Raw genomic sequence first — 22,789 nt, 5'->3', positions numbered from 1 at the left:
CCCACCATCACCACTATGGAACATGAACAATGTTGCTGAGCAGCAGTGGTGGCCGCAAGATCCAAGTCTGTACGAGGATAAGAAGATATCTTACTTAGGATGAATCTAAAGACATAAAATGTTGCCCTGTCACAGAAAAGCAATCTTAGAATGCTTTTAACAAACCAAATACAGCTTAAAACTTAAAAAAAAATAATAATAATTTATCATTTAATCATTTTAAATCATTATGCACACTGTGATATGTAAAGGAAATCCCAGAACATAGCTAACATGTACAGTAGACATGTGGTGGTTAATATCCCCTAACATGTCTCCATGTTATAATAAAGTTAACACCTGTCTGCGTTATAACTTATTTTAAAAAGATCACTAGAGATGGTGAAAAAAATAATAATTATTCAGCGATGTCCTGCTATTCGTTTCTGTGGAAACCTCCTTTAATTTATGTTTCCATTTGAGGCGGTGAAATGTTGCCATTCCTTTATAATCCTGTTGGTGGTGTGCTCTAAACTATTCACACACTGTCAGGCAGCACGGCAGCCAGTGTGGTAGGAAAAGATTATTTGAGAATTTATTTAGAAATGTAACAAAATCATGAAAAAAAAAAAAAAACAAGGGGGGGGATAACCTTGGCATACAAATGCCCGCCTTTACAAACATTCACCCTAAGAAATGAAGCAAAAAATTTGTATCGGGATACGAAGTATTTTTAGTATTTTTTAATTATCCATTTTGTGCAAGATTTAATAAAGATATATAACCATGGTTTTACTGTATTTATAAAATTAAGATACTGAGATTAACCCCAGTATTCTGACTACTATAAGCGACTGAAGGGCCACATGGAAGTCTCAAGTGTGCTTAGTCAGTAACTCAGTCCTCCAGTCTTGAAGTGGGCAGGTGTTCTCACTCACAAATGTCCAAGCACCTGCCATCGTCATCATCCCCCAACCCAAACGCCCGCTCTGTATGCTTACAGCTGAGGTGTGTGCCAGCGTGTGCCAGGGCACTGCAGGAGATCCTCTTCCAACAGCTGACACCCCAAAACCAGCTACCAAATGCTGCTGCACTAAATTAAACCCTTCAAATGGGCTGACATGGCTCCTTAGGCCTAAATCTGTTGAAATCTTAAATCCATGAGGCTAATCAGCTGTGCAAAAAAGCAGTATTTAAAAAAAAAATTTTTTAAAAATTAAAAAAAAATTCCGAAACTAATAGTCCATTAATGACTGAAATCACAGCTGAATGAGAATGTAAAATATCTTAACCACTAAATCACTTAAACTGTAACAAATTAAATTTCCATCAGACTGCAGACTAAATGCAATAATGCATTTATTAATCTGTTAAATGAAATGATTTAACAGTGTCATCATAACCTCTGACTTGAATTACTTTCACTTCGCTTTATTGCTGAATTAATGTCAACTGCCTTTTACATACTGACTAGGATTAAGGATGTTATTGATCAATCATCATTCAATTAGTTGATAAGAATTTAACCAACTAAATACATTTTTATTTGTATAGCATTGTTTTTTTTAACATTTTGATATAACATTTAATTTGACAAAATATCATATTAGACATTGTTTTTTTTAGTGGCTTGGTTCATTTGTAAAAAAAAAAAAAAAAAGAACAGAGAATCAGACGGAGTATTTCCACAGCCTTATTTTTTTGTTTGTTTGTTGTTCAGGCTTCTTCTATTTGTCTCACTTAGCAAAGTTTTTGAAATATTTCTCCTGAAACTGTTTAAATAAAACTTAATTTGAGAAAAAAGTCTCAGGTGTCATCTTGTTATTGTTATTTTTAATAAATAATTGTTGTTAAGGCAGGGTTTCCCACAAGTCTGAAATATATTTGCACTGGTAGACAGTACAGCGGGCCAGTAGTACCCGCCAGCACAAAAGTGGTCTACTACATAGAATAAACAAAAAAATACACATGATAATTAACACAATATGTTTATTTATTTGCTACTTCTATTCATTTCACTTTTTAGAGATCTAACCTACAAACCTTACCCTCCATCTACCCATATGTGAAGAGTAAGACAAAGTAAAGTAATTAGGGCTTAATTTTAACACCTTTTTTGTGTATAAAGATGGCACCATTTGTCACAGCAGATAACCCTTAAACCAAAGCATTTTAGCTATTACTTTTATTTATAAATATATACTCAGCAAAAAAAGAAACGTCCCTTTTTCAGGACTGTGTATTTCAACAATAATGTTGTAAAAATCCAAATAACTTTATAGATCTTCATTGTAAAGGGTTTAAACAATGTTTTCCATGCATGTTCAATTAACCATAATAAATTAATTAACATGCACCTGTGGAATCGTCGTTAAGACCTTAACAGCTTACAGAAAGTAGGCATTTAAGGTCACAGTTCTAAAAACGCAGGACACTAAAGAGACTTGTCTACTGACTGAAAAACACCCAAAGAAAGATGCCCAGGGTCCCTGTTCATCTGCGTGAATGTGCATTAGGCATGCTGCAGGGAGGCATGAGGACTGCTGATGTGGCTAGGGCAATAAATCGCCATGTCCGCACCGTGAGACGCCTAAGACAGCGCTACAGGGAGACAGGAAGGACAGCTGATCATCCTTGTAGTGGAAGACCACGTGTAACAACACCTGCACAGGATCGGTACATCCGAATATCACACCTGCGTGACAGGTACAGGATGGCCACAACAACTGCTCGAGTCACACCAGGAACACACAATCCCTCCATCAGTGCTTAGACTGTTCGCAATAGGCAGTCCATGAGGAGGAGATGCACTGCAGTACTTCAAGCAGCTGATGGCCACACCAGATACTGACTGGTACTTTTGATTTTGAGCCTCCCTTTATTCAGGGACACATTGTGAAACATTTTTAGTTTATGTCTTATGGTGTTGACTCTTTTAGTGTTCATACAAATATTTACACATTAAGTTTACTGAAAGTAAAAACAGTTAAAAGTCAGAGGACGTTTCTTTTTATGCTGAGTATATATGGGTTAAGGGTTGTGCAATATAGAGTTATCCTTAAAAATGTACTTTTTTTTAGCACAACCTAGGCAATATGATGAATTGAATTTTATTTCATTTTAACCAGCTACACACACACACACACACACACACACACAAAACTGAACAAAAAATATAAAATAAACAGCACAGATTCGTAAGATCACTCGTTTTTATAGATGTTTCTGTGATCAAATAATAGTAGTAGTAGTAGTAATAAGTTTAACATTTTTACAACATCGTTCCCATAAAATGCATCGGTAAAATTCACACGTTTAAAAGTAATGATAACTTTGGTTCTACATGCACAGTGTGATATCTGAAGCCTCCCCGGTCCACACACACGTGTTCACATAAGCGTTTTTCCCCCTTTTCTTTCTTTTTTTTTTTTTTAAATCAGTCATTAACCAGTGCAGTTCAGATTCATGCTGCTTGAGTTTAATCAAGATTTTATGAAGAAGAGCAATTCACCAAGCAAAACTGTGTGTTTGTGCAACTGTTAGCATGCCCTTCTAATTTTTTTTTACCATCCACAATCAATTCATTAGTAGTGGATATTACACCGTTCTGGCGCTACAAATCATGTTCAGGTGACCTAGTGCAAAAGCAGTGTACCGTCCACTACTAATTAATCGATCGCTAATTGCAATACAAATCAAATCGGTAAATAGGTATTGTGATACAGATCCCTGGCGATTCCCATCTATAGTGCCCAGTGTAAACAGGTAATCTAAAAAAAAAAATCATTGAATTTATTTTGATTGTACAATACTCTTTATCAGAAATCCACTAGCTAGAACAGAACACTGCAATGTTAGTGCTGTTGTGAATTCAAATTATAACAGAATATCAGCTGATGTTAAATAAGAACACTGAGGATTACCCTCAAGGGTCTTAGCTTTTACTCCAAAAAATTAGACTTCTTATAAATCATTCAATCGTTTTTTTTTCCCCTCACCTTTTTTTTAAACAAGTAATAACTATCAAAAGCAGCTCACAAACATTTTGTGATCCCCATCAATCTGTCAGTTAAAACATAGAAAATTAAAGATGCTTTAGGTTTCCTTCAGAATATGATATACTCACTGGCGAATTATTAAACACCTCTTCACTCTTGCCCGATCTCTCACACACACACACTTCACTCCTGCCCGATCTCTCACACACACACACACACACACACACTTCACTCTTGCCCGATCTCTCACACACACACACACACACACACACACACACTTCACTCTTGCCCGATCTCTCACACACACTTCACTCTTGCCCGATCTCTCACACACACTTCACTCTTGCCCGATCTCTCACACACACTTCACTCTTGCCCGATCTCTCTCACACACACACTTCACTCCTGCCCGATCTCTCACACACACACACACACACACACACACACACTTCACTCTTGCCCGATCTCTCACACACACTTCACTCTTGCCCGATCTCTCACACACACTTCACTCTTGCCCGATCTCTCACACACACTTCACTCTTGCCCGATCTCTCTCACACACACACTTCACTCCTGCCCGATCTCTCACACACACACACACACTTCACTCCTGCCCGATCTCTCACACACACACACACACTTCACTCCTGCCCGATCTCTCACACACACACACTTCACTCCTGCCCGATCTCCCTTACACACACTTCACTCTTGCCCGATCTCTCTCACACACACACACACACACACTTCACTCTTGCCCGATCTCTCTCACACACACACACACACTTCACTCTTGCCCGATCTCTCTCTCACACACACTTCACTCCTGCCCGATCTCTCACACACACACACACACACACTTCACTCCTGCCCGATCTCTCACACACACACACACTTCACTCCTGCCCGATCTCTCACACACACACACTTCACTCCTGGACGATCTCTCTCACACACACACACACACACACACACACACACACACTTCACTCCTGCCCGATCTCCCTTACACACACACACGCACTTCACTCTTGCCCGATCTCTCTCTCTCACACACACACACACTTCACTCCTGCCCGATCTCTCTCACACACACACACACACACACACACACACACACACACACACACACACACACGTCACTCCTGCCCGATCTCTCTCACACACACACTTCACTCCTGCCCTATCTCTCTCACACACACACACTTCACTCCTGCCCTATCTCTCTCACACACACACACTTCACTCCTGCCCTATCTCTCTCACACACACACACACACACACACACGCACACACACACGTCACTCCTGCCCGATCTCTCTCTCACACACACACACGTCACTCCGGCCCGATCTCTCTCTCTCACACACACACACGTCACTCCTGCCCGATCTCTCTCTCACACACACACACGTCACTCCTGCCCGATCTCTCTCACACACACACACACTTCACTCCTGCCCGATCTCTCACACACACACACACACACACTTCACTCCTGCCCGATCTCTCACACACACACACACACACTTCACTCCTGCCCGATCTTTCACACACACACACACACTTTACTCCTGCCCGATCTCTCTCTCACACACACACACACACACACACACACTTCACTCCTGCCCGATCTCACACACACACACACACTTCACTCCTGCCCGATCTCACACACACACACACACACACACTTCACTCCTGCCCGATCTCACACACACACACTTCACTCCTGCCCGATCTCACACACACACACACACACGCACTTCACTCTTGCCCGATCTCTCTCTCACACACACACACACACACACACACACACACACACACACACACACACACACACACACACACGTCACTCCTGCCCGATCTCTCTCACACACACACTTCACTCCTGCCCGATCTCTCTCTCTCACACACACACACACTTCACTCCTGCCCGATCTCTCTCACACACACACACACTTCACTCCTGCCCGATCTCTCTCACACACACACACACACACTTCACTCCTGCCCGATCTCTCTCACACACACACACACACTTCACTCCTGCCCGATCTCTCACACACACACACACACACACACTTCACTCCTGCCCGATCTCTCACACACACACACTTCACTCCTGCCCGATCTTTCACACACACACACACACACACTTCACTCCTGCCCGATCTCACACACACACACACACACACACACACACACACACACACACACACACTTCACTCCTGCCCGATCTCACACACACACACACTTCACTCCTGCCCGATCTCACACACACACACACACTTCACTCCTGCCCGATCTCACACACACACACACACACACACACACACACACACACACACACACACACTTCACTCCTGCCCGATCTCACACACACACTTCACTCCTGCCCGATCTCCCTTACACACACACACGCACTTCACTCTTGCCCGATCTCTCTCTCTCACACACACACACACACACACACACACACACACTTCACTCCTGCCCGATCTCTCTCACACACACACACACACACACACGTCACTCCTGCCCGATCTCTCTCACACACACACTTCACTCCTGCCCGATCTCTCTCTCTCTCACACACACACACACACACACGTCACTCCTGCCCGATCTCTCTCACACACACACACACACACACACACACACACACACACACACACACACGTCACTCCTGCCCGATCTCTCACACACACACACACACACACACTTCACTCCTGCCCGATCTGTCTCACACACACACTTCACTCTTGCCCGATCTCTCTCACACACACACTTCACTCCTGCCCGATCTCTCTCACACACACACACTTCACTCCTGCCCGATCTCTCTCACACACACACACACACACACACACACGCACTTCACTCCTGCCCGATCTCCCTTACACACACACACGCACTTCACTCTTGCCCGATCTCTCTCACACACACACACACACTTCACTCCTGCCCGATCTCTCTCACACACACACACACACACACACACACACACACACACACACACACACACACACACACACACACACACACACACGTCACTCCTGCCCGATCTCTCTCACACACACACTTCACTCCTGCCCGATCTCTCTCACACACACACACACACACACACACACACACACACACACACACGTCACTCCTGCCCGATCTCTCTCACACACACACTTCACTCCTGCCCGATCTCTCTCACACACACACACGTCACTCCTGCCCGATCTCTCTCACACACACACACACACGTCACTCCTGCCCGATCTCTCTCACACACACACACACACGTCACTCCTGCCCGATCTCCCTTACACACACTTCACTCTTGCCCGATCTCTCTCACACACACTTCACTCTTGCCCGATCTCTCTCACACACACACACACACTTCACTCTTGCCCGATCTCTCTCACACACACACACACACTTCACTCTTGCCCGATCTCTCTCACACACACACACACTTCACTCTTGCCCGATCTCTCTCACACACACACACACTTCACTCTTGCCCGATCTCTCTCACACACACACACACTTCACTCTTGCCCGATCTCTCTCACACACACACACACACTTCACTCTTGCCCGATCTCTCTCACACACACACACACTTCACTCTTGCCCGATCTCTCTCACACACACACACACACACACACACACACACACACACACACACACACACACGTCACTCCTGCCCGATCTCTCTCACACACACACACGTCACTCCTGCCCGATCTCTCTCACACACACACTTCACTCCTGCCCGATCTCTCTCACACACACACACACACACACACTTCACTCCTGCCCGATCTCTCACACACACACACACACACTTCACTCCTGCCCGATCTCTCACACACACACACACACACACACACACACTTCACTCCTGCCCGATCTCTCTCACACACACACACACACACACACACACACACACACACACTTCACTCCTGCCCGATCTCTCACACACACACACACACACACACACACACACACACACACACACACTTCACTCCTGCCCGATCTCACACACACACACTTCACTCCTGCCCGATCTCACACACACACACTTCACTCCTGCCCGATCTCACACACACACACACACACACACACACACACACTTCACTCCTGCCCGATCTCTCACACACACACACACTTCACTCCTGCCCGATCTCTCACACACACACACACACACACACTTCACTCCTGCCCGATCTCACACACACACACTTCACTCCTGCCCGATCTCACACACACACACTTCACTCCTGCCCGATCTCACACACACACACTTCACTCCTGCCCGATCTCACACACACACACTTCACTCCTGCCCGATCTCTCACACACACACACACACACACTTCACTCCTGCCCGATCTCTCACACACACACACTTCACTCCTGCCCGATCTCTCTCACACACACACACCTTACTCCTGCCCGATCTCTCTCTCACACACACACACACACTTCACTCCTGCCCGATCTCTCTCTCACACACACACACACACACTTCACTCCTGCCCGATCTCTCTCTCACACACACACACACACACACACACTTCACTCCTGCCCGATCTCTCACACACACACTTCACTCCTGCCCGATCTCTCACACACACACACACTTCACTCCTGCCCGATCTCTCACACACACACACACACTTCACTCCTGCCCGATCTCTCACACACACACACACACTTCACTCCTGCCCGATCTCTCACACACACACACTTCACTCCTGCCCGATCTCTCACACACACACACACACTTCACTCCTGCCCGATCTCTCACACACACACACACACTTCACTCCTGCCCGATCTCTCACACACACACACACACACACACACACACTTCACTCCTGCCCGATCTCTCACACACACACACACACTTCACTCCTGCCTGATCTCACACACACACACACACTTCACTCCTGCCTGATCTCACACACACACACACACACACACTTCACTCCTGCCCGATCTCTCACACACACACACTTCACTCCTGCCCGATCTCTCACACACACACTCACACACACACACACACACACACACACACACACTTCACTCCTGCCCGATCTCTCTCACACACACACACCTTACTCCTGCCCGATCTCTCTCACACACACACACACACCTTACTCCTGCCCGATCTCTCTCACACACACACACACACACACACACACACACTTCACTCCTGCCCGATCTCTCTCACACACACACACACACACACTTCACTCCTGCCCGATCTCTCACACACACACACTTCACTCCTGCCCGATCTCTCACACACACTTCACTCCTGCCCGATCTCTCACACACACACACACACACACACACACTTCACTCCTGCCCGATCTCTCTCACACACACACACACTTCACTCCTGCCCGATCTCTCTCACACACACACTTCACTCCTGCCCGATCTCTCACACACACACACACTTCACTCCTGCCTGATCTCACACACACACACACACACACACACACACTTCACTCCTGCCTGATCTCTCACACACACACACACACACTTCACTCCTGCCCGATCTCTCTCACACACACACACACACACTTCACTCCTGCCCGATCTCTCTCACACACACACACACTTCACTCCTGCCCGATCTCTCTCACACACACACACACACACACACACCCTTCACTCCTGCCCAGTCTCACACACACACACACACACCCTTCACTCTTGCCCGATCTCTTACACACACTCCTGTCAGATCTTTCAAACCTCCCCCCTGACCAATCTCACACACTGCATACACAATCCATGCAAAAACAGTACCTTGAGGGCGATGAGGTAAACCAGCGGGCGAGAAATAAAGTGCAGATTCCCTGTCCTGTAACTGCTCAACATTTGAAAGACAAATATAAACACAAAGCCTGCGCGCGCACACACTCACTCACTGCACGCCGCTGCACAGCGAAATGTAACGCATATAATGAGAAGAAATAAACCGAGTGCCGTGTTACTGAAGTCAACACCGTACAGTCTACACGGTTACTCAACAACACCGACACGTTAAAGGAAAACACAAAGCTACAAGTTGTGAAAAGATTTACTGGCAGCATGAAATTCTCCCAACACGTCACTCTCTCTCACACACACATACACACACGCGCGCGCCTGTGACACGGTGACCTAAAAACTTTATTAACCTACGCAGCTCTTTAGCTAGTTAGCTTTGCTAAGAGTTGGCACGCGCAGCAACCAACCAACCAAACAAACAAACAAACAAACATAAACAGCAACCGTTATGCTAGGTGGCTAGCAGCGTTTATCGGGTGTCACAGCGGTGTGTGTGTGTGTGTGTGTGTGTGTTGGGGTTAGTTCACCACGTCCAGGTCGCTTACCGTCATACACCGTTCCAGAGGTGTCCAGTTTTGAGGAAATTCAGTTTCTCTAGGAAACGAAAAAACACCACACACACGCGGAAAAAATAATAAAATAAATAAAGCACAGTGTCCAGGGAAACTGGGAATACCAGCGTCAAACGAGCCGCGGCGCAGACCGAGGAAGAAACCTCCTCATCGCTATACTGGCCCGAAGGCAGCGCCGGTATACACACACATACACACACCGCGGGGCCTCCACCGCTCCGGGGGAAAAAATGGGGTATAATCCACTCACGGCGCAGCGGGGAAGGGGAAAAAACACGCAAACACACGACACGCAACACCATCAGCCGAGGGTCTCGAGCGCACCATCCGCAACGGGCAACAGTCAACCGCCGTGGGGAGAAGAGCAGCGCGTGCGCTTAGCTCCTGACTTCTTCGCGAGCGCTGAATGTGATCAGCAGGCTTCTTCTCTGCCTGGCGCTGTGGCGCGCGCGCACGCCTGTGTACGCGTCCACGCGTCCACACAGACACACTAGAGATAGGCTATGTTCAGCTAAAACCTCGTGTTGCCAGCGCCGCGTTTTTGTTTTTGTTTTTTTGCAAAAGAAGTAAAGGGAGGAATTTTGATCCCTTTCCAAAAAAGTGGCGCGTTTGTTGTGCATTACATTACGGAACTTAAATTATATTATTATAATATTTTTTGCTTGACATTATTAAGCCAAGGCAAAAACCACAGATTACAAACTGTCCCTTCCTAGTAAAGAATGATAATAATGAATGAATTAATTAATTAATCAAATAAAATATAAAATCTATAGCAGTATGCAGTAACATTCATTCATGTATTTATTTATATATCGCCTATTTTTTGTACTGGCCTGAAGCCTATTCCAGGAAACTTTGGGCACAAGGTACATTCATCGCAGGCCTCTCTCGCTCACACACACACACACACACACACACTACAGACAATTTGGAAATGTCAATTAACCTAATTGACATGTGGGAGGACTGTAAGAGGAAACCTGAGTACCCAGAGGAAACCCGGCAAGTTCTCAAGTTCTTCACACACTGACCTTAGGTGAGAATCGAACCCTTAACTCTGTAGGTGCTAACCACTACACCACTGTCTCACTTCTTACAATCACAAGTTTTCTTCTTATACCACAAAAGCTAAAAGACACATGACAGCTTTAGGCTTTGCATTCCCTCACAAATTTCTCCTTCTCTCGTCCTCTGTCTTTTAAAGTTAATACAACAACAACAAAAATTCTTATGAAGAAAATGGAACATGCTAAATGCTTTGTCCTGAAGACTCTCCTGTGGTCTAACCCTAACCCTGGTGGAGCACATTGACACTTGAGACTCTTTCATTAAATGTTAAATAAATGCTTGCAGGATTTTAAGAGTGGACAAAAATGTTTTGGAGAAAGCCCGGTAGGGGTAGCATGCAATGTGATACAAGTAATACAAGTAAAAGCCTGTATTTCACTAAGATCTGTAAAAGTATAGCTCATACACTATATAAGAGAGTAGGAGATGGTACTGAGGGATAAATGACAATGATTACAGAAATTAGTTTATCCAAATTGAATACAATAGAGTGTACTGTATAACTATTTGAAGCAGGCAGTTTGTAGCATTGTTGCCTCACGACTGCAGGGTGCCTGGTCACAGCTTTAGACACACACCGTAACCCGATCCTAAGCTTGGGTTATTCCCAGTACAGCATTTCACATGTTTCTTCCATTCCATTCCAATGTGGATTTCCTCAACATTTTCTGGTTATCTCACATCATCCAAAACATGCAGATTTAAACTGCCCCACAGTGTGTGAACATGAATGTTTGATGGCCTGCCAGCTCCTTTCTTGAGCTGCTCCAAGTGTTATTGTAATAAGATCTTGATCATTTATTTACAATAAATTCATTCACAAATGATAAAGTTGTTTTATTGCTTACTTCAAAAAAAAAAATTGCATTACATATGAAAAAGTTCTGCATTGAGTTTTGGGATTGGACTAATATTGTCATAACAATCTGGCAACCCATGTAACACGGCTCAGTCCTACAGCGCCACCAGGGCCCAGGGTTCACATTACACAGAGGGGACAATATTAAGACCTTACACGTTCTGGCCAAAAAAAAAAATCATCATTTTAGAATGGTCAAATTGTTAAGCTGCATCAAGCAAAGAAAACAACTAAGGAGATTAAAATGATTATTAAAACCTAGAAGGATTAAACTACTTTATGGAAGAAAAAGCATGAATGGAGATCACTTAAACATTTGCTTAAGTTGCATGGTAAAAAAAAAATCTATAAAAAAAAAACTAAAGTAAAAAACACAGCTAAGTTTAACAGTGAAAGTAAGAGCATTTCCATAGACATACAATGTGCCGAGAATTCAGGATTGGGACTAAACAGATGTGTATCCTTAAGAAAACCCTTTCTTAGTGAGACTAATAAAAAAAGGCTTATAAATTCTAGAGAGCATAAAGATTTAACTCTGAAGCAATGAATAAAGGTCATGTTGTTAGATGAGTTCAGATTAACCCTATTCCAGAGCAATGGGCATTCAATGTAATCCTAGTGTGCATGCCTGTTTTGTGGTTGGGCAGTGTACAATACAAACACGGTTATATTTCTAGCCTCCAAGCAATGGTCCCAAAAGTGAAGGTTGAAAACAGTGGGGAAACTAACAAAAAGGTCAGTTGAGTATATTTTAATGAGTTAAGATCTTTATGGAACAATGATGAGTTGTAAAGCTCAAGAGGTCAAATAATAGTGTCTACAATCTACTTGTGGGAGCTATTTATAATCTGGTCTGTATTATTCGAGTTGCTTTAATACATGAACAAGGGTAAACTCAGTTATATTAGAACAGTCTTTGAATTTTCAAACTCTCTGAGCTTTTTTTTACCCTTGACATTAATAACTATAAAATATAAAGGGAAATATTTTTAAAGAAACACAGCTTACACTTTGGTAAAATTTTAAAAGACATTTATTTGTTACATTTTGAGAAAATGATTTAGGATTTAACATATTTTACTGCCCGTTCTAATGATGTTTTACAGACATATATATATTTTTAAAAAATTTAAGATTTCAATAACAGTGGGCCATATTCATCATTAACATAGTCTAATATTGCAGAAACAGTTTAGTAAAATTGACTATATCAATCAGCCATAACTTGAACACATTAGTAAACATATTAGTAAACTGGTGACAGGATCATGGGCACCCAAGGCTCACCCGTGCTGCAGGTACCAAAGGCCAGCCCATCTGATCTGATCCCAAAGAAAAGCCTATGCAGCACAAAATTGCTGAAAAAGTCAATACTGTTAACAACAGAAATGCACCACAGACCGTTGCACACTGGGCCCTGCAGGCAAAGAGCGCAATCCCACCAACCCCTGTAAACACCCTTTTTTGTCATAGCCAGCATTATTTAACTGCCATAGTATTTTTAAGGGGTCCCTATGTCTCACAGGCCCTTGAAATAGTCCTTACTTAACCCCCCCCCCCCCCCCCTTTTTTTTATGGTACCCCTGCCCCCGGAATTTGTCAGACAAACAAATCTGTTCCACGGATGCCCCACCCTTTAGCACACAGACCTCACAGCACACCAGCAGCAGTCTTGATGAGTTATACCCCAAGGGGACAAACCTGCCCCAGCGGCACAGGGGAACCTACACAGTACTGGGCAACATTACAGAGTAATGTTTTTGGCATTACTAGCATTACTAGAATAATGTATATATATTATATGAATACAATATACTAAAGAAGAAATATCTCTTTACATATATACTTTTCTGTCCCTGTTATAGCTCAATTTATACTTATGCATGTATGCATGACAGCTCATGTGTAACACATGACATTTTTATTACCATTAAACCAAAGCATATGTTACCAGTAATGCAGCTTCCTGTTTTTGACACGTGACCACACCCCCTTATTAGATAACAAGAGCCCTGTAAAATATGTTTTGACTTTCACTTATCACCACTGCAAAGCTAAACAGTCCCACTTGACCTGAGGTCCCAGTACGCCTGAGGGCACTTTACTTTAGTCAGAGACTCAGTGGTTTCTGGCTATGTAGAGAAGCAGCGACATCTAGCGGCCACTGTGTGATGCCACTCTGCAACACTGAGACAAACGTCACTCATTGTTCCTGACACATCTGTACTAACACAGCTGCTTTGAATAAGGTATAAACACATTTTTCTGGATATTGAAACATTTAGAAACACAGTTTTGTTTATTTACACCGGTTTCATCACTTTATTCCGGTCTCAAATCTGCAAATCTTGTGATATGGCTGCTATGTTTCTGCCCCCATAGGCATCTTCTAACAGTGGATTGGAGATTGTTGGTGATGTCATTAAGTATTAGTTTTAGTTCTTTCCCCTTTGACAGCTCTAACTATTTCCGTCATCAAGCTGTTGTTTTTCAAGCTGTTAGTAAACCTGTGCTTCCTCTTTTTAAAAAGACAATTTAATTTGTTTTAATAGCTATGCCTAAAGATTGTGCCATGGACCTCATCAATTTTTCAACTATTCTTCCAAAGTTCCTTACCTTATTTCAGTCCAGATTTGGATTAATTTCTTTTCAAAATCTTGTATTGATAATGGGAGAGTCTGACCACTGTGTAAACACTTCTCCAGTAAATCCCAAAGATTCTCAATAGGGTTAATAGGGCTGGATTTCATGTGTGAAAATGGTCTTCTGCATTTTTAACCATTTTTTCACAATTTAGGTCAAATTAATCGTTGCATGGGCGTACCATTGATTGAAAAAACCTGGTCATGCAGTATATTCATATCGTCAGCTGACCTCGTTTTTTGGGGGCACATAATATTGCTGAACATAGACCAGACCAACAGAGGTAACCCTAGATCATAACACTGCCCACACAGGCAGGCATCCACCGCATTTCTTACTCTCATGTGCCCATCACTCTGGGACAGGGTGAATCTGGACAACCCATTCCTTATGCTACCTAGCAAACTGAAGCCTTTTTTTCTGCTTAGCCTTAATAATACTTTGTCTTCTTAAGACTACACAGCTGTTTAGTCGATCCCTTGAATTTTTTTTCGCATTGTGCATGTGGAATAGTGCAATTTTACTTTCAAACATTCATTTGAGGTCTTTTTACATTTGATTTTACCAAACGTTTAAGTGATTTCCGATCATGATCATTAAAATTTTTTCCTGACCAGATCTATTCCTAGAAGATGATAGTTCATCATCAGTGGTGTCAAAAGTATTCACATTCATTACTTGAGTAGAAGTATAGATACTAGGGTTGAAAAAGACTTCTTTAGAAGTTGAAGTATCAACTCAAGCCTTTTTACTCAAGTAAAAGTGTAAAAGTACTGGTTTCAAAACTACTTAAAGTATAAAAGTAAAAGTAACGTGAGGGGGAAAAAATTAAGGATAAAATCTTAGGCTGTGCCACGGGCCTATATACTGCACTAACACCTCATTTAAAAAAAAGAAAAATGTGTTGTTTTTTTTGTTGTATTTTTTAACGGCCATAGTGATTTGGGATACTGTGGGATATGGCAATTAAAAAAGAATGCATTTTAGTACAATGCAAATACATTAAATAACCATATATGTGTACTACTGAGCATTAACATGTTTTATGGAGAAGAAGATATGATAACTAGTTATCCTATAAGTATTTTAATGGTGCAAAAAGTCAAACTTCAAAAGCATGTCATTGGTAACCTTTATTGGAATGTAAATGTACATCCAAGCTTAACTACAGGAATCTGTGAGGGCAACATACAAGAAAATTAGTGTACCCAGGGCAGGCTTAGTAACAATTACCCTTGTATGAATGTCTACAATAAACATTAGTGCTGTCACAATGAATGATTAATCCAAGTGATTAATAAAAAAAAATGTATGTGTGTGTATATGTGTGTGAGATAAAGTCAGAGAGGCCAGATTCCAGTTTGAGGTGGTTTGGACATGTTCAGAGGAGAGATGGTGAATATATCGGTAGAAGGATGCTGAGGTTGGAACCGCCAGGCAGGAGATCTAAAGGAAGACCAAAGAGGAGATTTATGGATGCAGTGAGAGAGGAAAGTGTTTTCAAACTTTTTATTCAGCAATTCTCTTAGAGAATAAGCTCACAAACCAAAACCAAAACATTTATTTCAACCTTAAAACCCTAGCTCAATGGCCCAACAGTAGCAGCTTGATAGACCTGGAACTTAAACCACTGTCCTTCTGACAGACTCCCTCTGTCCTTTGGACTTGTCTAACCCATCCTGGTGCCCCACTTCTGGTTGGAGATCTCATCACAAGGGTGCCCTGTGTGTCTCTTTGGGATGCGTCTGGTGTCTGGGGACATTTTCACTCTACCATTAAGACGGTTCTGGCCTCGACTGATGTTGACAGCTGTTTCTTTGAGGACTTGACTTGGCTGCAGTTGCTCGATAGTTCAGTACTGGAATTTCCTGAGTCTACCTGAGTCTCCAATAACTACCTGGACTCCATATTAACATCAATTAACATCAACTGTTATGCTAAACTCCCTGCCACCTAACACACTGTATAAATGCAGATCAATTCCTGCTCTCTGTTTCACCCAGATGAGGATGGGTTCCCTGTTGAGTCTGGTTTCTCTCAAGGTTTCTTCTTTTTAAAATCTCAGGGAGTTTTTCCTTGCCACTGTCGCCCTCGGCTTGCTCACCAGGGACTATCTGGCCATTTTGGTTCATACACATTCACATTCCACACAAACTTAAATAATTCTTTTGATTGTGTAAAGCTGCTTTGCGACAATGACAACTGTTAAAAGCGCTATACGAATAAAATGAATTAAACTGAATTGAACTGAATAACCTGCTGAGACCGCTGCCCAAAGACATGCCTTGCCTAAATGAAATTTCGGTGTGTATAGGGGGCGATAAGTGTCGGAGCAAAATGCTATATTAACTAGCTTAGGCTCTGTGGTTCTTGCATCATTGATTCCAAACCTATTGCAATACAGAGGTTTTGGGCATAAGACTGGTTGCCCTGGCATAAGACTGACTGTCCTGGCATATGCTTCTTATAATAATTTTTTAATCTAGAGTCCTGGTAGTATCTGAGAAGGACCTTTCATAAGTCCTTAAATACAAATGGTGTAGCCTTAATAACACAAAAGAACCTTTGTTTGTGTCCTCTGTGTGTGTGTTTTTTTTTTTAAATTATTTTCTGGATTTCTTTTGAAATAAACGCACATGGAAACAACTAATACCAATACCTTGTTTAGAAATGACATCACTGAGCATGTGACTGATACCAAGCTCTAACAAGCAACTGTTAATTATTCAGCTCTATTTCTGGACCACATTCAGGGACTTGGTCTGAAGAGTAATCCGCAAGCCTGTATAAATAAACCTGTTGGAAATCTATTTTGATACAAAATGACAATTGATATGGATAATTAGAATTTATTAAACCTAGAACAACCCTTATATACAACCAAATTATGTCATTTGTGGAATAAAGTCTCTTTATTTTAATGTTAATTTTTTTTTTATATTAAATAAAACATAACATAGGATGCCACAGAATGTACAGCATATGTTCCAAATTCTAAAGAGAAAATGAAACGTACAGTATGTAAGCAGCTGTTTACTCCCAATGCTAAATTGCCATCACATTACATGTATGGAAATGCTCTAATCATACTGTTGATATATTTTATGATGTAACTTCAAGTGTTTCCCACATTTCATCTGTGACGTAACCATGTGAGCACTATCTTTGCAATTTCAGTTATCCCTAGTTTTTTTTTTTTTTGCTTTGTGCTGTCTAGTAATTTGACCCTTCTGAAAGCGTGACATATATATATATATATATATATATATATATAATATAATTTCAAAAATATAATTATCTTATAAAGTTTTATGTAATTTTGTTTCAGCACATATCTTGCCGCTTATATGTTTGTCATTACAAATACAGTCTGGGTTTCAGACACATAAATATATTAGATCACATTCACAAAGAGTTTTTGATTTCACAAAAAAAAGTTTGCATTTATTGAAAGTCCAAATGTCATTTATGCCTTCTCCTCTTTCAGTAGATTTAGAATTACATCTCGCCTTAATGTGTATGATGCATGTTTCATACTCATCAGGCTGGCAGGGAACAGATTGCCACTTGGTGCGTACATTTCTTCCCCTCTAGGTCCCATCAGAACACGCAAGGTCTTATTCCTTGCTAGAATCTTCTCATAGAACTCAACTCCACCCTTTGCATAATTGCTGGACAGGCTGGCAGCTCGTCGGTCCGAGTGAAACTCCAGCCACTGGTTCATGGCATCGGAGGCTAAAACGTATGACACAACTCCCAGACCCAGAGCGAGCGTGTTAACCCCAGCTCTCAGGATAACAGATCGAGCAAATAGTCCAAAGATCTGCTTGAGAGCAACGCTATAAACCCATGCTCCAGCCAGACAGGTAGGAGCCACAGCAGCATGCAGCACCGGGCCAGCACACTGTAACCGGGCCACCTCGCGCGCCACGGCAAACTTCTGAGCATCTTCAGACAACACCAGGGCATTTTTCAGTGTGCTGCCCATCTCACTGTCCCACTCCAGTTCTTTACCGTTGATGAGAATGGTGCGATTTGTGATTCCCGACAGATCGTCCGGTGTGCCGTTGAAGTTGGACGGGATGCCGATCTGTGCTCCAGAGGGAAGCCATGGAATCCCTGCACCAACTGGATGAAAACCATAAGCAGCGAACGCCGTGTAGTTACGAGGAGAGCTGACCGCTGAGTCTTTCAGCACCTGCTGGAACACATTCTCCAGTTTTTCTGATAAGGTGGCTGGCTCTCCTTTGCTCCAGGCTTGATAGAGTTTTCTGTACGTGTTTTTCGGAAACACATGGTAAAAAATGTTGGCTGTGAAGACACCTGCGCAGCCAGTAAGGAGAAGAGGTGTCCGATACTTCTGCACCAGTACTGAGAACTTCAAAAAAGGCGACGCCATGACTTCCTTTGGGTCTCTGCACATATAATACGTGAAATTACATGAAATAAAACAGGTTCATTAAGATTTACAAACAGATAATGGGAACACATTCACAATGAACTGAAGTAAATAATTAGAAATAATCTAATCTGATGCTCATTCTGGAGTGCCCAAAGGCTTATAAATGGATGTAAAGTGCACTACGTAGTGTGCATGAGAAGAAGCTACTGTGTAGTTCACTTACTAGGGATTGTTTGCTGATAATCAGCCAAAGCCACTACATTTAAAAACCTCTAAATTAGCTTTAGTGCTAACAAAGTAAAAATCTATTTTACTGAACACATAAAATATTTATGTTCTACTTTCCAAATGTGTAAGCATTGATATATATTTCTTACACGTTTATATATCCGAATTTTATGAGCTTTAAGTGACACACACGAGATGTCAGGGCTGCATTTCCACAAGGACGACTCACTCCTGCACCATGCTAGCAATGAAGAAACAAGCTGCCGTAAAGCGTCGCGCTGTTTACGTCAGTTTTACGTCTGTCAGTGGAAGTGAAAAGGAAAAACAATTGCGAACCGCAAATGACTCCCTGTATACTTTACATGTACCCTAACTAGGGTATGAGTTAACGACTTTTACACCCTACGAAGTGCACTACATGTTTATTTGGTATACAGTCATGCCAGACGGCACTTTGAATGCGTGTGTAAACGTTCCACAATAACGACGTGTAAATAGTCCACAAAATATTTTTAATTAGCATAGCACAAGTAGGGACGCATCTTACCATGTGTTAGTTATTTTTCTTTCGGATTAAAATGCATGCATAAGCAAAAACATAATAATAATAATAATAATAAGAAGAAACATTTAAGCTGCATATTGAGTTTTTCTGTAATTACATTACACACACATGCATCTTTGTTTGTATTTGCATTGCTATCCTTGTAAAGACTTTTCATTAACATAATCATGCTAATTAATGCCATGCCTACATTTAAATCTAACCATAACTCTAACTTCATAAGGAAATTTTATAAAAATGCCCATCTATCCATTTAGTCATCCTTGCATTATCTATACCAGAGGTACTGAATTAAAATTTAATAAGGTCAGGTTAATAGAACTTTTTCTGAGCCAAGGTCTGATTTTCATATTTGTGCTAGTATTGAGATCCCTATATATGCAGTCATTGTAAGTCTATAAAAAACGTAGAAAAATTTAAAATTTCCATAGCATTTTAATAATATTTATTGTCAATTTTAGTTTCTACCCAATGCCAAAACCCAAGCCAATGGATGCAGTGCCAGCCCCGAGCCCGGATATAATGGGAGGGCTGCGTCAGAAGGGGCACCCAGCGTAAAACCTGTGCCAAGTTGTGTGAGGATTGGATGGTCTGCTGTGGCGACTCCTTTGATGGAAACAGCCAAAAGACCACATTTTAAAAATGGACAGTTTGATTTTTGATGACCTTGTATATTCTCAACAATCATTATTGCTTTGTATTAGCACCATGGTATAGAACACATGAGATAATCTGGTTTTAATCTTTCCACAGGAAGAATAAACATATAGTTATCTGTCCATTCTTATTTGAGGGTTCAGTTTTCATAGTCCACTCTCATTTTTCTGGTGATGCCTGTCCTATACTATGTATCTTGTGTAGGGTCATGTGGGTCTAGGAACTTAGGGCACAATGTGGGGTAAATCCCGCATGGGGACAGTAACACACTCACACACCCAAATATACCCTTCGAGCCAATTAGCCTACACTGCATGTCTTTGGACTGTGAGATTAAACAAAAATAGCAGGAGGAAACTCAACAAGCACAGGGAGAAATGCAAACATGGAGAGATGAGATTCCAATCCTAGGACAATGGAGGTTTGAAGCAACAGTGCTAACTGTTGCTAACTACTTCCCAATAAAATATGTAATACAAGATTACATATAATAATACAATATTACATACATATACTAGATCACTGTGCAATACTTACGGACGCTCTTGGGTCATATTTTTTGGTACTTACTTACTGGTTTTTTTGTGCTTATTATTATTATTTATTACCTTTATTACCTTTCCTTGGATAATAACTGTGAGCAACTGTAACCTAGCATAAGCAATTTCCCTCTGGGATTAATAAAGTCTTGAATTTTGAATCTAACCACTGGGCCACTATACTGACTAAATAACATTACCTATATACTGCATATATATCATGCATCTCAATTTCTGCTAAGGTACACAAATGTTAAGGTCAGAGCATGGCACAAAAAGCATAAATCCATGCCTCGTGTCATTAGTCCAGGCTGATGAAGGTGGTGTAATGGTGAGGGGAATGTTCTCTTGGCACGCTCTGGGCCTGTTGATGCCAATCAATCATCGCTTAAATGCCACAGACTATTTAATTGTTGTTGCTCACCATGTGCATCCCTTTGATGCCACAATTTACACATCTTCTAATGGCTACTTGCAGCATGATAATGCACCACGTCACAAAGCCAAACTCATGAACGTGACAATGAGTTCAGTGTTCTTGAATCAGTAGAGAACCTTTAGGGATGAGGGAGAACAGAACATTTGCAGTATGAACATTCATGTAACAAATTGCAGAATCTGCATAAAGCAATCATTAGAAGCCAACATTGATCAGAATCTCAAAGGGTGTTTCTAACATCTTGTGGAATCCATGCTACAAAGAGTTGAAGCTTTTTGCAGCAATACACTATATTGCCGAAAGTATTCGCTCGCCTGCCCTTACATGCAAATGAACTTCAGTAACATCCAATTCTTAATCCATAGGGTTTATTGTGATGTTGGCCCACCCTTTGCAGCTTTAACAGCTTTAACTCTTCTGGGAAGGCTTTCCACAAGGTGTAGAAGTGTGTTCACAGTCTCTGCTCTAATTCATTCCAATGATGATTTATCAGGTTGAGGTCAGGCCAGTCAAGTTTTTCCACATCAAACTCACTCATCCATGTCTTTATGGACCTTGCTTTGTGCACTGGTGCGCATGTTGGAACAGGAAGTTTGAGGCCATCCTCAAACTGTTCCCACAAAGTTGGGGGCATGAAACTGTCTAAAATGTCCGAAGCATTAAAAGTTCCTTTCACTGGAATTAAGGATCCGAGCAGAATGACTGAAAAACAACCTCATATCAGTTCTAACATGACTGTTCACCAGTGCACAAAACAAGGTCCATAAAGACATGGATGAGCGAGTTTGGTGTGGAAGAACTTGACTGGCCTTAATAAATGAAACCATCATTTGAAAACTGCATTACTCTGAGTTATCTGTGTGTAATATTAAAATTTATGTGAAGATTGCAAAAGTGTGACAAATGAGCAAAAAACAAGCAAACGAAACTTTTGTTGTAATATGTTTATACAAATAATGGATGTGCGCACATAAACACACACAC

The 22,789-nt window shown here is 42.0% G+C and overlaps 2 protein-coding genes across 4 annotated transcripts in view; both read right to left on the bottom strand.

The window, feature by feature from the left end:
• ptpn4a (protein tyrosine phosphatase non-receptor type 4a) overlaps positions 1–10,896 on the bottom strand; it is an 82,984-nt gene extending 72,088 nt beyond the window's left edge. Inside the window, exon 1 of one of the 2 annotated variants that reach the window (XM_053496000.1) lies at positions 10,376–10,896. The gene's annotated coding sequence lies outside the window, so the exon portion shown is untranslated. The remainder of the gene's footprint in view (positions 1–10,375) is intronic. The other variant, XM_053495999.1, reaches the window with a different exon arrangement.
• Positions 10,897–18,256: 7,360 nt separating this feature from the next.
• tmem177 (transmembrane protein 177) lies at positions 18,257–19,844 on the bottom strand. 2 transcript variants are annotated; one of them, XM_053497057.1, is made up of 2 exons: positions 19,755–19,844; positions 18,257–19,390 (listed from the first exon to the last, which is right to left on the bottom strand). In XM_053497057.1, exon 2 carries the CDS (start codon positions 19,372–19,374, stop codon positions 18,442–18,444), a length of 933 nt encoding a protein of 310 aa, XP_053353032.1. In that variant the 5' UTR covers positions 19,375–19,390; positions 19,755–19,844; the 3' UTR covers positions 18,257–18,441. The 2 variants fall into 2 exon arrangements, with proteins under 2 accessions (XP_053353032.1, XP_053353031.1); XM_053497056.1 differs by lacking the exon at positions 19,755–19,844 and adding an exon at positions 19,601–19,737.
• Between the last annotated feature and the right edge of the window lie 2,945 nt (positions 19,845–22,789).

The sequence above is a fragment of the Clarias gariepinus genome, chromosome 5, assembly GCF_024256425.1.
Source record: "Clarias gariepinus isolate MV-2021 ecotype Netherlands chromosome 5, CGAR_prim_01v2, whole genome shotgun sequence".
In the NCBI taxonomy this organism is placed as follows: domain Eukaryota; kingdom Metazoa; phylum Chordata; class Actinopteri; order Siluriformes; family Clariidae; genus Clarias; species Clarias gariepinus.
Note: the sequence above shows the minus strand (reverse complement) of the source record. Positions and strands in the feature narration are given on the sequence as shown.